This window comes from Neoarius graeffei, chromosome 20 (assembly GCF_027579695.1).
Source record: "Neoarius graeffei isolate fNeoGra1 chromosome 20, fNeoGra1.pri, whole genome shotgun sequence".
Classification (NCBI taxonomy): Eukaryota; Metazoa; Chordata; class Actinopteri; order Siluriformes; family Ariidae; genus Neoarius; species Neoarius graeffei.
This window is the reverse complement of record NC_083588.1, coordinates 11,971,232-11,987,119: the sequence shown is the minus strand read 5'-3', so window position 1 is coordinate 11,987,119 and position 15,888 is coordinate 11,971,232. Positions and strand designations below refer to the sequence as shown.

The following is a 15,888-nucleotide window of genomic DNA, read 5'->3' as shown; positions in this document are numbered from 1 at the left end:
AGTAGCTATGATTTGTGGTTGCTGAGAAAAAGGGTGTTTCGGATGGACGGAAATATGGAGATATGGATGGACAGAGGTTTAAAAAAAAAAAGGATACCCCCACTTCCCCCTTGTATAATAAAAAACAAGGACTAAAAACTTTTGGGTCCAGAAAGGCTCTGACAAACAGATCAGGAGAACCAAGGTGTTGAACAAAAGAAAACCTGGAGAGTAGGTAAGCTTCAAGAACCAGAAATTAAAAACCACACAGTACACATTCATGGTCCCAGTGGCCTTTATAATAAAAGCTAAAATGTATAAAAGAAATAGCGCAGTTCTTTACATTCACAGAATGAGTGTCTTCATGTTGAACACGCCAACAGATCAGCACACATACAACTGAACACACGAGCAGGCTCAGGAAATACACAATAAAACGATACATCATAAAACTAAACATTTTTTCACTGTGTGCAACAAGCAACATGTTGATTACACCATCTACGTGTTATCTAGATAGAACCTGTATTGAATGTTTGAGCTATTTGTTCCTATCACAATCATTTCCCAAGGTTCACCAATGTTTCCCCCCCCCCCAAGGATTATGATATGACCAAAGTGTTATGTACCTTGCTAGATTTCGGAGGGGGAATCCAACGTTCCCAAATGTTCTATCTGAATATTGTGTCGCTGATTATTGACACGTCTAATCGCAGAGTTCCTTTCAGCGTGAAAATTTAACACCATTTTAAAACACGTCCACAACGGATACCTGTTCTGAAAAAGAACCAATGGCTGGAGCACATTTCCCCACATCATTTTCTTCGTTTATCCATTTCTACTTCCACTATTTCACAAGGTGAAACCCCTGGGTGGTTCTTTCAGAAATATATTGAAGAGCTCATTTTAGAGAGCTTTGGAACATGCTCTTCATGTTTTCCAACTGGGAAAGCAAAGTGTCTTTGTGTTCTTGGAACTCTAGAGCTTTCTGGATCCAGAACCTAAAGGTTTGACCTCAGATCATGTGATGATGGTTCTCGAACGTTCTGAAAATGGATTACAGAACACTCCAGACTCCAACAGAGAGTAATAAGAGCATGCTCTGATTTTAGCAATCTAGCACAACAGATTGTGTCCTGCAACAAAAGCAAAGTGCCTTCTGGTTCTACGCATTAATGAAAAAAAAAAAAAAAACACAAACACATTTTAGGGCATGTTGTCCAACAGGAAAAGCAGAAACTGTGATAGTTTTTGGAATTCTGTAGCAAAAAGCACAGCATATTTGACCTCGGCAATAATGGCATCTCCTGTTTCGAGCGTTTATCTTTGGGGGGGATAAAATAAAATACAAAATACATTGCGTCCTGTACAGAAAAAAGGCCGGTCCGACTTCTAGAACTTTCTGAAAATGCATTCCAGAACATTGGGTTTGTACTTTAAGGAAGCAGAATGTTGTTCTTCCACAACTTTCTGCAAATATATATATGTCTTGAGCTCAAAATATTGCAGAACGTTGAGATAAACTGTACACAAGAAGTAAATAGACAAACATGACGCCGTTAAAAACGATTCAGTACTGCTCAGAAACGCCAATGTTAGCTGGTTACAACGACTTACTGCTTGCCCACAATCCTGCTGAAAAGGGAGGAGTGTGTCACTGAGGTGAAAACACGTCTCTGTGTGACATCTGCAGCTGGGAGTGATCGTGGTAAATGAAGATGACGATGATGTCATTCCAGTGAAAGAGCCACACAGAGCCACTCTGTTTGCACCAAACAAGGAATACGTATTAACATAAAGCTGACTAGGCTACAGAATATACAGAAATTCACATCATCGTTTGGTTCTCTTGGAAGGTGGTTCTTCGGTTTTGTGGCCGGCGCGGGTCCGAGGTGTTGGAGGACTCGACTCGCCCTTACGGCCCTTTCCTGCAGCGGCACTGTGAGAACGAGACGAACTGAGAGAAAGAAAAAGAGAGAGGAAGACAGATGTATTATTTCTCAGTTAAAACGGCAGCGTGAAGATCTTCCACTCCTACACCCACCCCTACTCCTACAGTAGCAGTCAAAAGTTCGTACACCCCATTCATTTATAGTCTTTATTTGGACTACTTTCTCCAATGTAGAACAATACTGAAAACATCAAAACTAAGAAATAATACACTACCGTTCAAAAGTTTGGGGTCACTTTGAAATGTCCTTATTTTTGAAAGAAAAGCACTGTTCTTTTCAATGAAGATCACTTTAAACTAATCAGAAATCCACTCTATACATTGCTAATGTGGTAAATGACTATTCTAGCTGCAAATGTCTGGTTTTTGGTGCAATATCTCCATAGGTGTATAGAGGCCCATTTCCCCCGTCAGTGCCAGGCCCTTAGAATCGTCCTAACTTTCCCCCCCTAGCGGCGCCCCTGGTCGTACTCGTCATAATTAGCAAAGCCACCTCCACCTTTTCCCGTCACAGCCTAGTCTACCAATGGCGGATAACCGTCTGTCAGCGAAACCGACGGGAATGCGTACGTACGCCAAGTATGGCTACCCAGAAGCACTTGCAAACTTTGTAAAATTATTAACTTAATTTGTATCTCCTTTCATTTTCTTGTCATCGGTTGATAAGATATTTTCATCCATTCGAATATTATGGATAGTATTTCACGTTTTATTTTATTTTTTAAATTTTATTTATATTTAATTAAGTGATTCTTTGGTGTACCACTAGAACGGAGCCCACGTACCACAGTTTGAGAATCACTGCTTTAAACTAATCAGAAATCCACTCTATACATTGCTAATGTGGTAAATGACTATTCTAGCTGCAAATGTCTGGTTTTTGGTGCAATATCTCCATAGGTGTATAGAGGCCCATTTCCAGCAACTCTCACTCCAGTGTTCTAATGGTACAATGTGTTTGCTCATTGCCTCAGAAGGCTAATGGATGATTAGAAAACCCTTGTACAATCATGTTAGCACAGCTGAAAACAGTTTAGCTCTTTAGAGAAGCTATAAAACTGACCTTCCTTTGAGCAGATTGAGTTTCTGGAGCATCACATTTGTGGGGTCGATTAAATGCTCAAAATGGCCAGAAAAATGTCTTGACTATATTTTCTATTCATTTTACAACTTATGGTGGTAAATAAAAGTGTGACTTTTCATGGAAAACACAAAATTGTGTGGGTGACCCCAAACTTTTGAACGGTAGCGTATATGGGACAAAAATGGAATTATGCGACAAACAAAATAAAAAGGTTTCATATTTTAGATTCTTCAAAGTAGTCACCGTTTGCCTTGACTTTGCACACGACTGGCATTCTCTGAAAGGAGAACTGAAGTCATTTTGAAACTTGCTTTACTTCTTAATTAACGTGCTATTCAATTACGTTTTCGGTTTTAGTAACCTTATATCGTGACTCGTATTGGCAATTAAACGTCAAACTTATCAGCCTATTCGGTTTTTAGCCGATTTAGTTCGATTTAGTTCGTTTGGTCCACGGCAGGCGTCGCTTATCCGCGCGATCTTCACGAGACTTGTGCGAGACCTTGAAACGTGAAGTGTCAGCGCCGCCATTTTGAAAACTGTTTGCTTTCCAAACGTAATATTGCACAAAAACGAGTTTAAATGACGATTCCCGCCGACTTTTTTCAAACTTTCCCGATTGCTTTCAAAACAAACAAAACTTCCGGCTTGATCACGTCAGCATTCGAAAAAAAAAGAGGGCGCGCGCGTCTTTTGACAACGTTGGCAGATGTCGGTCACTTTGATTTCCGCTGTACGTTTTACTTCCGTCCTACGATGTCTCGCACAGGTCTTGATGAATCTCGTTTACAGCCATATTGACTGATATATTACATAGCGTATTTCAAACGCTCATAACTTGCTATAGCAGTGACAAAATAGCGATCAAAAATGCATTCCGATATTTAATAAAATGAGGAATAGAATTTATCATAAAAAAATTTGCCTTCAGTTCTCCTCTAACCAGCTTCACGAGGTAGTCACCTGGAATGCTTTTCAATTAACAGGTGTGCCTCGTTCAAAGTTAATGAATGGAATTTCTTGCCTTCTTAATTTAATGGTGTTTGGGATCACGGTAAATAGCCCTATTACACAACTGCATTAATTCGTATAATGTCAAGAACCGCTCAATTAAGTCAAGAGAAACGACATCCATCATTCCTTTAAGACGTGAAGTGCCTTTAATGAATAAAAATAAAGAAAAAACACTGAATTCGAAGCTGTGTCCAAACTTTTGATTCGTACCGTTCATCCCAATCCCAGACCCACACCCTAACACAGAGCCACACCCATGCCTACTTCTACATCTAAACCTCCAACCACTCTAACAAACATATACGCACTCTTACAACAGACCGTCTCCTACACACACCTACTTCTAGACGCAATCTTTCAACACCACGCTGATCTGACTCCACAACCACTCCTGAATTCACACTCTCACCCACGCAGCCCGGTGGGCAGTGGTGGCTCAACAGTTAAGGCTCCGGTTACTGATGTGAAGGTCAGGGATTCGCACGCCAGCACCAACAAGGTGCCACTGTTGGGCCCTTGAGCAAGGCCCTGAACCCTCTCTGCTCCAGGGGTGCTGTATCATGGCTGACCCTGCGCTCTGACCTGAACTTCCTAACAAGCTGGGATATGCGAAGAAAAGAATTTCACAATGCATGTGACAAATAAAGGCTTCTTCTTGTCCTTCGACACCCTTATCCGCAAGATGTCTCTAAGCACTTGACTTTTAGTTATCCAGAAGCTGTAATTTTAACGAGGACTATCTACAATTATTCTATCCACATTCACTGGATATGAGCAATCGTGCATTCTGATTGGCTACTCTACGACTAGGACAGGGGTGTCAAACCTGATCCATAAAGGGCCTTGTGGCTGCAGGTTTTCATTCCAGCCATGCAGCAGCACACCTGACTTGGCTCATTCAATCAACTGAACTGTCTTCACACAGTCAAATACTTGCAGCCACACCCACCCTTGATTAAAGGGTGGGTGTGTCAGTTGATTGAATAAGCCAAATCAGGGTGCTGCTGCATGGCTGGAATGAAAACCTGCAGCCACACGGCCCTTTATGGATCAGGTTTGACACCCCTGGACTAGGATATCAGCCCGTATACAATGAGTAGAGAAAAGCAAAATGGCTGAGCGTGTAACCAACCGAGGACGAAATAAAAACTTGACTCGAAAACAAAACCCGAAAAAAAAAGCAACAGAATATGGAATAAAAAAGTATTTGATGGGAAGAATGTATCTTTCATTTTTTACCAATTATTATTTGAGCATTTTTCACAAATCGTGACTGTCATTTTGCCGGTTTGTTTATCTTGTAAGCGGAAATGACTGTCAGACATTTTATATGAAGTTTTTATTTATCAAATTTGCCAAAAAATATATATATATTTTATATATTTTATTAGTGCTGTCAAGCGATTAAAATATTTAATCACGATTAATGTCGCGACTGTCATAGTTAACTCGCGATTAATTGCAATTTAATCGCACATTTTTGTCACATGAAAAGCCATTGTAATTCTCTTATCAGCATAAAAAAGTGAATGGGCTTGCTCACCGTTCGAACTACGGGGGTACTCGGGGGATCCGAGATCCCCTGAAACAGACATGAGATCCCTTGAAAACATGATTTGGGAAATGTTGGGGGGTCTCTAAAATATCGGCAAAATGATGTTTACTGACATAGCAATCGTGTGTAACGGGAAGCATTTGCATATCCGAAGTGAGCGCACGATGGAGATCCGCGCTCTGAGACAAGCGCAAGCACCCCCCCCCCAAGGGAAAAAAGGGACCCCCCGAAAATATCGGCATAGTTCGAACACTGGTTGTACCAATTTTTTTTTTTATTGCAGAGCATAACACGTCTTGTCACAGCCACTGCAAAGTGGGGCTGGAGCTGCCGATGGGAAAACGAAACCTTAAGCCGAGCACCGTGGCTCTTCGGGGGAGGGCAGAGGACTCTGGCTGTGCGGGGCGTGGCATCATGTCACAGAGCGTTAATCTCGCGATAAAAAAAAATTATCGCCGTTAAAATTGAGTCAAGTTAACGCGTTAATAACGCGACATTTTTGACAGCACTAATATATATATATATATATATATATATATATATATATATATATATATATATATATATGGGGTGGGACATTAATGTGTTAATTAAGATTAATTAATTTCAAACAAATTAATTCGTTAAAAATATTAACGCATTTTATCGCAGTTTGCATGCCAAACAACCCGGAACCGTTGTTAGTGCACCGTGTTATGGTGCGACAAATATACTGACGCACACAGTTCCTAGTCTGGCTAACGCAACTTCAAAGCTCTGCGAGCATTGGTCTGGCATAGATATTAAGCCCAACCGTTTCCCAAAGCGCGTGGTTGACCCGCCTCCCTGAAATGCCTCAGTTTGCTACTGGTCGAAGCCAGAAAAGGCTGTGACGAAGCTTAAACCAATCACATCACTCTTTCCTCTGACGCATGTGACGCGATGGAAACTGCTTGAGTAACAGGAAGAAGAAGAAGAAGGAGGAGCTGAAGAGGAAGAGGACGATAATAACACGAGCAGAAATGGAGAGAAACTTCCTGTTGAATGCTTTCAATACAGCATCTACCACTGTGTCAAAGGCTTGCCGCTGCTCCATGTTCGTAATGTTTCTAGTGAATGAAGCGCTTCCAGCATAGATTCTGTAAACAATCTATGGCTTCCGGTCGCAGTTCTACTACGTCACTGCCTTGAACACGCCTCTACCCAGGGCCGTTGGAGATGCTCAAAGCTGATTGGCTCCCGATTTTTCGGGAGCTTGGAAGAGCTGGAGATAGCTTGCCTTGCCAGACTAAGTTCGCAACAGGCCCCTGTATTGCATCACACTTAGGATGGGCGGGCCCAGGCTACACAGTTCCAGTTACAGCAATGGAGCTTGAAAGCGCGCCGGGTCTGCTGGACGGTAAATTTATATTCAAAAAACGACCCGATGGAACTGTTGATAAAACCACAGTTTATTGCAAACCGTGCAAAAAGGAGTTTGATTATCACAGAAGCTCGTCAACTTTACGGTACCATTTAAATGCCAAGCATGTCACCGCGATTACTGAAACAGCTGCAGCTCAAGGTAGCAGTTCTGGTCAGCAGTGCAAACTCGAAGAAATGGCTGGATTCCAGAAGAAAATGAGCAGGGCAACGTCGGAAAATTTAACGAACACGCTGGCCAAGTGGATCGCCCTGGACTGCAGACCGCTATCGGTGGTAGAAGACAAGGGTCTACGAGATGTATTGCAGATTGCGGCGTGTGATCCAGAAGGTAACAACTAAAATGGTTAGTAAAATGGCACTGAAACTTTAGTCTCTTCAATTTTGAACAGGGACCATACCTTTGTTTACTATTTTGAAATGAAATGCAATTTATTGTTTACAGCCATTAAATGAGCTTGAATCTAAAAATCATGTCTGTGTATTATTTGAACTCTTCACATATTTAGTTACATAAAGTAAATGTTGCTTTTGGGGCAAATACGGTAGTGCGATTAATTGAGATTAATTAATTACAAAGCCTGTAATTAATTAGATTATTTTTTTAATCTAGTCCCACCCCTAATATATATAAAAAGGCTCAGTTTCTTAAAATCCAGTGAACGTGGATAAAATAAAACAGTTATTCCACTCAACCTTGTCGTACATGGCTTACAGCTATCGGCTCATGTTTGACGTGATTTTGTGGAATAACTATGAATTATCCATATTTAACCAATTAGGGCTGTGCGATATATCGAATATACTCGATATATCTCTGAAAATTCTGTGTGAGATACATAAAATTATTATATCGTAACTATCGAGTACCGTAAATCCTCTAATATAGGCCGGGGCCTTTATTTCACTCAAGTGCATCTTGGTCCAGGCCATTATTGGAAGGAGGCCAGAATTAGAGGCAGGCCTCTATTTCTATTTGAGCAAAACAGACTACCAGTGGAATGAATAAAAACGAGATTTTGTGTCTATTTGAACCTATAAAATAGGTTCATTTATTAGCCTTCCATGAACACAGGCTGATATTTGAACAACATATGTGAACTACCGTAAATCCTCTAATATAGGCCGGGGACACACGACAATAAACAAACTCTTTATAGCCTCGATTAGAATCTAGTGAACTTGCTCAGCACTACCGCACGCACGACTCTGACACACACTGTAGCGCAACGTGGGGTACATAGACTCGTTGAAAAACTCCTCGGGTATTTTTCTGAGTTTACCGAAAATCAGAGTAGAAGGAGCCACCCACCCTCTGTCTGGTTTGAAGCGGTTCTGTAGGACATTGAGCTTTACAGAGTCCGGTGCACATTTTAAGGCATCTGGTTGAAGTTTACCTATGTCTGATAAATCTGATGTCAGTGATAGCGGGCTGACTCGTGGCTCATTAGTAAAGCTATCTGATGGCTCATTTGTCAGCAAGGTGGAGCAACCATCTACTTCTGATCGTAAGGGACATGGGGAGATGTAGGTGTTCTTATATGAAATTCACTGGATGTATGGCTAGTTTCAAACTCAGAGGTAGATGAAGGCAATTCCCTCAAAGGAACTGAGCTAGCATCCAGCTGCAGCGTACTGCTGCTAGGTTGCGGAGGAGTGGAAGCTGCCGGTGCCGTGTTACTAGCTGATACTGGAGAGGACTGGCAAGCAGATGACACCCCTGGATCACTGCTTTTGGACTGACTTTTTCGTAAAAGTCTGAAACAAGCTCGTTTGTTTCAGGGTTCGTTTACTCATTTTTGACTCGCTTCTCAATAAACTCTCGCACAAGCTCTGACTACTGACGATTGTCTGTCTCCGTTTCTCAAAACTGGAGAGAATCTCAGTGGTGCAAGAAAAGTATATCTGCATTGACCAATGAGCTTTCTTGGTCACGCACACCCCGCCCACTCCTGAAGCACACAAATGCGCCGGCACACACACGTCTCTCTCTCTCTCTCTCTCTCTCTTTCTCAAATTATGTTGCATTGCCAAAGCATTCAGGTAACAATTATAATTAAAAAAAAAAATATCTCTCTCCCCAAGGTACGCCTAGTGCGTATGGCCATACGCCTGGCGGCGCCACTGATCACAATTGTCTTTCAGATCGGAACGATTGTGTAAGGCCACTATGATCTCAGAAACATCGTTGGTTATAGCCCTGACCTGTATTAGAGTCCGGCCATTATTTACCTCCTCCGACAGCGAGACCGGCCAATATTAGAGTCCCGGCTAGTAATGGAATACAGGCCAGTATTAGAGGATTTACTGTATTTTATGGTCATCTTCCGACTTGCGTTTGTTTAAAACCTTTTCCGGTGGTTTTCTCCCTGTCCCTCAGGCAGTAACATGAGAGGCTGCCTAAGGGTAAAAAAATAATAATAATGTCACGCACTCGCCAACCAACCCCGGGCGACATCTCGGTGCTGAAAGGAACTTCCGGGAAGATTTTCTAGTTTCGGTTGTGTTGCCAGATTGGGCGGTTTTAAGTGCGTTTTGGCGGGTTTTGAACATATTTTGGACTGGAAACCGTCAGCAGTATCTGGCAACACTGCCGGCGGGAAGATTTCCTAGTTCCGGTTTACAGCGCTGACTCAGTTCGTGCAATCGCTGGTGTTGTATAGGCTACCGTGTAAGCTCTGTCAATTTCAGCGACAAATTAAAAATGGAAGCAGACGAACTGGTTCCTAAAAGAACTAGTAAGGGGTCAGTCATCTGGCATTTTTTTGGATATCGCGAGGAGGGCGTGGAACAGCAAATGCCAGTTTGTAAAGTGTGCAAAAAAACCTGTCATCACGAAAGGCAGCAGCACTACAAATACGTTTCATCACCTGAAAACTCACCTGGTACAGTATGAAGAGTCTCCTAAACTCCGAACTACTTGCCCACGAGCTAAACAAATGACCATAGCGGCCTCGTTCTCCAAAGCCCCCCCCCAATATGAGAAAACGAGTCAGAGATGGAGAGCTATAACAGATGCAATCACTGACGTCGTTGCCAAAGACATGATCCCAGTTAGTATAGTGGCTTCCAAAAATTACTAAACACACTCGATCCAAAATATGAGTTGCCTGGTCGCAGACATTTTACAGAGAAGGCAATACTGGAATTATACACATCTGAGAGGCAGCGCCAGAAAACACTCAGTTCAAAAGTGTGCAAAGAGGAAAATTATGTTTTGGAGATCTCTCTCTTCTCTCCCTCAATCTCTCTTTCTCTCTCTCTATTGTGAATGTTCCAGTGGTTCTCAGTAGTCAGGTTAATAGCTTGGAGATCTATTTTTTAAAATAATTTAATGAATGAGCACTTTTCTTATTTAGGCTAAATGTCTTTCTCAGTGTTGAGCTTGCACTTTATTGGTTTGAGCTCTGAGCAGCTCTGTATTGTGTTGCCCTTTGTTGTAATTTTCAAGATTGTTTTTGCGACATCTTTGTTGAATAAAAATAGTCTTATTTCAACTCAATTGTGATTAATCACTAACATGACAATTTAAAATGTGTTGTTGAAAACCACCTGTAAAAGTTAACCAAGAATGTTATTTAATCTGCAGGGATTGTAGTGAAAACAGTAAAGAGTAAAAGTTAGATTTCATGGGGTCCTTTAGAGGAGATTTAAATATATCGAGATATATATCGTATATCGTGAAATGGAGAAAACGTATCGGGATATTCATTTTTTCCCCATATCGCACAGCCCTATAACCAATTCTTATTATTTTGGATACACACCGTGTAGTTGGAGAGCTCTCATCTTTCCCACTCAGTTTGCTCACTGCTCTGGTTGATGGCTTACTTGGCTTATTTCTGCACAAAATAAAATTACAGAATGAAGAACAGGGGCCGTACTGAATTTGCACGTTTCACTCAATCAGTTTGAAGGTGCGGCTGGAGCATTTTCAAAAATGAGGTCCAAAAACACTTTGGCGATTAAATGACCTCAGAACATTTTGATTAAGAGGTTATAAACATAGAATAAAATGGGTCGTAATACTTCTCAGCCTCCAGCCGAGACGCGGAACGTGTTGTGGCTCGCATTTTCGTTTCCTCCTCTTCCTGTTTTTCGTCCTCTTCTCCGGTCTCCGTCTCTCCCTCTCTCTTCTCGGAGGCTGCGGAGTAAAAACACAGCGTCGCTATCGAGAATCAAGTAGAGTGAAACAACCTGACAACGCAACACGCAGACACACGGTCCTGTCGCACCCGAGTCGTCGAGGTTAGAAGTGTTTTTTGAGGATCTGCCTCGGCGTGGAGTCTTTCTCACTGGTTCCTCTTCCTCCTAAAAGAAAAGGTGGTATTCAGCAGGCTTGAGAATAAAGGGGACTTGGGGTTAGATGGAGTTATTAAGTACCGAATGATTAACGTTGCACAAAATATGTGACGTGTGACGGCGTGTGTGAATGATATGCCTCTGATGGTTGCGTGTGTGAGTGATGAGACAAGAGCGTGAGAGATCAACTCACAGCCTTCTGTTCGTGGTCCTCCTCTTTTTTCTCGTCTTCTTCCTCAGTCACACTCTCTGAGAGAAAAGGAGGCAGACAGAACGAAGCGGAGGACAAATAAAAACCATGATGCGTGAAAACTTTTCACATATCGAGTGTGTGTGTGTGTTTACCGCTGTCTTGTCGCGCTCTCTTCACAGGCTCCTCTTCCTTCTCCTCAGCTGCAAGTTCCTTCAAACACAGTGAACAGCTTACTCTCTCTATCTTTCTTTCGGTCAAAGCACTCATGTAAACCACACACACACACCATTTGACTCACTTTTCCCACTTTCTCAGGATCCTCAGCTTGGTCAGACCTCTTTCTCCTCAAGGCTGGTTTAGCTGTCGAGTAAATCACAGTGGGTCACAGACATACCCGTGTGTGTGTGTGTGTGTGTGTGTGTGTGTGTGTGTGAGGTGCTGTGCTTTGATGGAGAATTTTCATTTCCAGATTATCACACTTTTTATATCTGACATTCCGGGTCAGGACCAGACTGATGTGGAATATTTGAAACACTTTACGCACTTTTAATACGAGTACTGTGAAGGAATTATTCAACATAGGTAACAGCAACACTATCCTGTGATAAATCACTGAGAAATGTAAATACAATCATTCAGTTTGGTTTATCCTTAAGACTAATTCACTGATGGTGTTACTTCGCTTACCCGCAGCGGCTGTCTGAACTCCAGAACGCCTTCCCCGACGCACCTGCGCGCGCACACAATCAGAACTCAGACTCGGTATTATAAATCATGACAAGTTGTACATGTATTAATTTAAACCAAAACAAACAAACACCCATATCCCTTCACCTCTTTTTGCTCCACTTCATCTCCTGTTGGCTCTGCTTCTTCAGGCTTTGATGCTAGGCATTAGGGGGGGAAAAAATCCCTTCATTTAGATAACGAATATTCAAAACCTTTCACATATCATGGGCGACGAGAAAAAACATGAACATATGCTATCACCAAGACGTGAGATCCAACTACTAGTGCATCTCAAAAAATTAGAATATTGTGAAAAAGTTCAATATTTTCCATCAGTTATTTAAGAAAGTGAAAATGTTATATATTATAGACTCATTACACATAAACTAAAATGTTTCAAGCATTTTTCTATTTTAAATTTTAATCAGTATGGCATACAGTACAACATTAAAAAAAAAAACATCTCAAAATATTAGAATATTTCATTTCGAGTTTGAGTAAAACAGTATGAACACAGTGTATCTCTCGGTCTAGTTCAGTACACACAACCACAATCATGGGGAAGACTGCTGACTTGACTGTTGTCCAGAAGATGATCACTGATACCCTCCACAAGGACGGTAAGCCACAAAAGGTCATTGCTGAAAAGGGTGGCTGGAAAAGGTGCACAAGCAACAGGGATGGCCGCAGTCTTGAGAGGATTGTCAAGAAAAGTTGATTCAAGAACTTGGGAGAGCTTCACAAGGAGTGGACTGAGGCTGGTGTCGGTGTATCAAGACCCATCACGAACAGACATCTTCAAGAAAGGGGATACAACTTTCGCATTCCTAATATCAAGCTACTCCTGAGCCAGAGACAATGTCAGAAGTGTCTTATCTGGGCTAAGGAGAGAAAGAAATGGACTGTTGCTCAGTGGTCCAAAGTCCTCTTTTCAGATGAAAGTACATTTTGCATTTAATTTGGAAATCATGGTTCTAGAGTCTGGAGGAAGAGTGGAGAGGCACAGAATCCAAGGTGTTTGAAGCCCAGTGTGAAGTTTCCACAGTCTGTGATGATTTGGGGTGCCATGTCATCTGCTGGTGTTGGTCCACTGTATTGTATCAAGTCCAAAGTCAACACAGCCATCTACCAGGAGATTTTAGAGCACTTCATGCTTCTATCTGCTGACGAGCTTTTTGGAGATGCTGATTTCCTTTTCCAGCAGGACTTAGCACCTACCCACAGTGCCAAAACTACTACCAAATGGTTTGCTGATCATGATATTACTGTGTTTGATTGGCCAGCCAACTTGCCTGACCTGAACCCCACAGAGAATCTATGGGGTATTGTCAAGAGGAAGATGAGAAACACCCGACCGAAAAATACAGATACGCTGAAGGCCACTATCAAAGCAACCTGGGCTTCATTAACACCTCAGCAGTGCCACAGACTGATCACCTCCATGCCACACCGCACTGATACAGTAATTCATGGTAAAGGAGTCCCAACCAAGTACTGAGTGTATAAATGAATATACTTTTCAGAAGTTGGACATTTCTGTATTGTAAATCCTTTTTTTTGGTTGATCTTAGGGAATATTCTAATAATTCGAGATACTGGATTTCTGATTTTCATGAGCTATAAGCCATAATCATGAAAATTAAAACAAAAAAGGCTTTAAATATTTCACTTTACATGTAATGAATATAGAATATATGAAAATTTACCTTTTTTAATTAAATTATGAAAAAAAGGAACTTTTTCATGGTATTCGAGTTTTTTGAGATGCACTAGTATATATAGATATATATGGGGGGGTAAAAAAAAAAAAACACATCTGAAGCTTATGTTGTTCTATTTTTCTCTCTGTCGGTATCTAATAAACAGTTATTCCACAAAATCAAGTCGTACATGAGCCGACAGCCGATGAGGCACGTAGCACCAAGCTGGCTCTCAGCCATGTATGACGAGATTGAGTGGAATAACTGTTTTATTCTTTCCACGTTCCCTGGTGTGAAAAGGCAGCCCTCCCTTTTCACAGATGTGTTAGATCTTCTCCCCCCTTCAGCGGATACCGTTTTCTGACAGGCGCACACGCATACACACACGTGCACACGCGAGGATTGGACTTTCACTCGCGGAGTCAGCAACCGCGTTTGGAGTCCTTTGTCACGTCAACATTTCAAAAACTTTCCGTACTCACCTGAGTGACCAGCCAGCGCAGCGTTTGGTGAGGTACCCGCCGATATCGCTCCATAATCCACACTGCTCCGTTTGTTCACATGTTGCACACGCATACACAAACATTTGCATACACTTTTTGGTTCCCAAATTTTGTGTTCCCCGGGAAACACGAGCTATGGCAAGCCAAAGACTTTATTTCTCATTCAGCCAATCAGAGACATTGATTAACTGGGGGGGTTAAAATATAATGTGTGGGGTTAGATATGGTATTTTGATGGTTTAGTAAGAAATGTTTTTTAGTCCGTGTACGAATTATGTATGTTGAAATGTTAAAGGAACAGTCCACCGTACTTCCATAATGAAATATGCTCTTATCTGAATTGAGACGAGCTGCTCCGTACCTGTCCAAGCTTTGCGCGACCTCTCAGTCAGTCAGACGCAGTCAGACGCGCTGTCACTCCTGTTAGCAATGTAGCTAGGCTCAGCATGGCCAATGGTATTTTTTGGGGCTGTAGTTAGATGCGACCAAACTCTTCCGTGTTTTTCCTGTTTACATAGGTTTATATGACCAGTGATATGAAACAAGTTCAGTTACACAAATTGAAACGTAGCGATTTTCTATGCTATGGAAAGTGCGCACTATAATGACAGGCGTACTAACACCTTCTGCGCGCTTCGGCAGCGCGTTGATATCTGAGCTCCGTATCAATGCGCTGCCGAAGCACGCAGAAGGTGTTAGTACGCCTGTCATTATAGTGCGGACTTTCCATAGCATAGAAAATCGCTACGTTTCAATTTGTGTAACTGAACTTGTTTCATATCACTGGTCATATAAATCTATGTAAACAGGAAAAACACGGAAGAGTTTGGTCGCATCTAACTACAGCCCCAAAAAATACCGTTGGCCATGCTGAGCCTAGCTACATTGCTAACAGGAGTGACAGCGCGTCTGACTGCGTCTGACTGACTGGGAGGTCGCCATACCTGCAAACTCGTCAGAGAAAAAAATGTGACAGTGTCCGGGGGGTGCGGATAATGGTGACGCCGACGCCGACACTGAACTCAAGTAAGTGTTAAGAAATAAGAAAACAATAAAAGAACCAAAACACAAATTATATTATACTGAAAAACATTTATTTTTTCCTTCTCTAGCCTGGACAAGGGCTTCACAAACACTCTTACGCACGCAAACACCATGGAGGGAAACTGAAAAACACTATTTTTCAGTATGTTTTGCATGAATAATGAAAATGAATGAATATGTTTTACTTGAAAAACATTCTTTTTTTTTTCTTCTTAGCCTGGACAAGGGTTTCACAAGCTCGCTTTCGTTGTTTGGCCGCATGCCTCCTTCTGGCATGCCTCCTTTTTCATATGCGATTATTTCGGCAACAGTTAACGATCAATATGAAAAAGTATCGGTCGCACGAATGTTTGGTCGCTTCTGATCGTGATCCAATTGTGAAACATGCTTTAGCAAACAAATATCTGTTGTTTTAGCTCCAAAAAGGCTGACT

The 15,888-nt window shown here is 41.8% G+C and overlaps 1 protein-coding gene across 2 annotated transcripts in view; it reads right to left on the bottom strand.

The window, feature by feature from the left end:
* Positions 1-260: 260 nt before the first annotated feature.
* bod1l1 (biorientation of chromosomes in cell division 1-like 1) overlaps positions 261-15,888 on the bottom strand; it is a 52,008-nt gene continuing 36,380 nt past the window's right edge. For both annotated transcript variants that reach the window (XM_060901242.1, XM_060901243.1), the window contains exons 19-27: positions 12,314-12,366; positions 12,167-12,209; positions 11,778-11,839; positions 11,632-11,689; positions 11,480-11,535; positions 11,220-11,295; positions 11,014-11,128; positions 10,752-10,826; positions 261-1,936 (exon numbers count right to left, since the gene is read on the bottom strand). In XM_060901242.1, the coding sequence (XP_060757225.1) occupies positions 1,813-1,936; positions 10,752-10,826; positions 11,014-11,128; positions 11,220-11,295; positions 11,480-11,535; positions 11,632-11,689; positions 11,778-11,839; positions 12,167-12,209; positions 12,314-12,366 (662 nt within the window). In that variant the 3' untranslated portion in view covers positions 261-1,812. The remainder of the gene's footprint in view (positions 1,937-10,751; positions 10,827-11,013; positions 11,129-11,219; positions 11,296-11,479; positions 11,536-11,631; positions 11,690-11,777; positions 11,840-12,166; positions 12,210-12,313; positions 12,367-15,888) is intronic.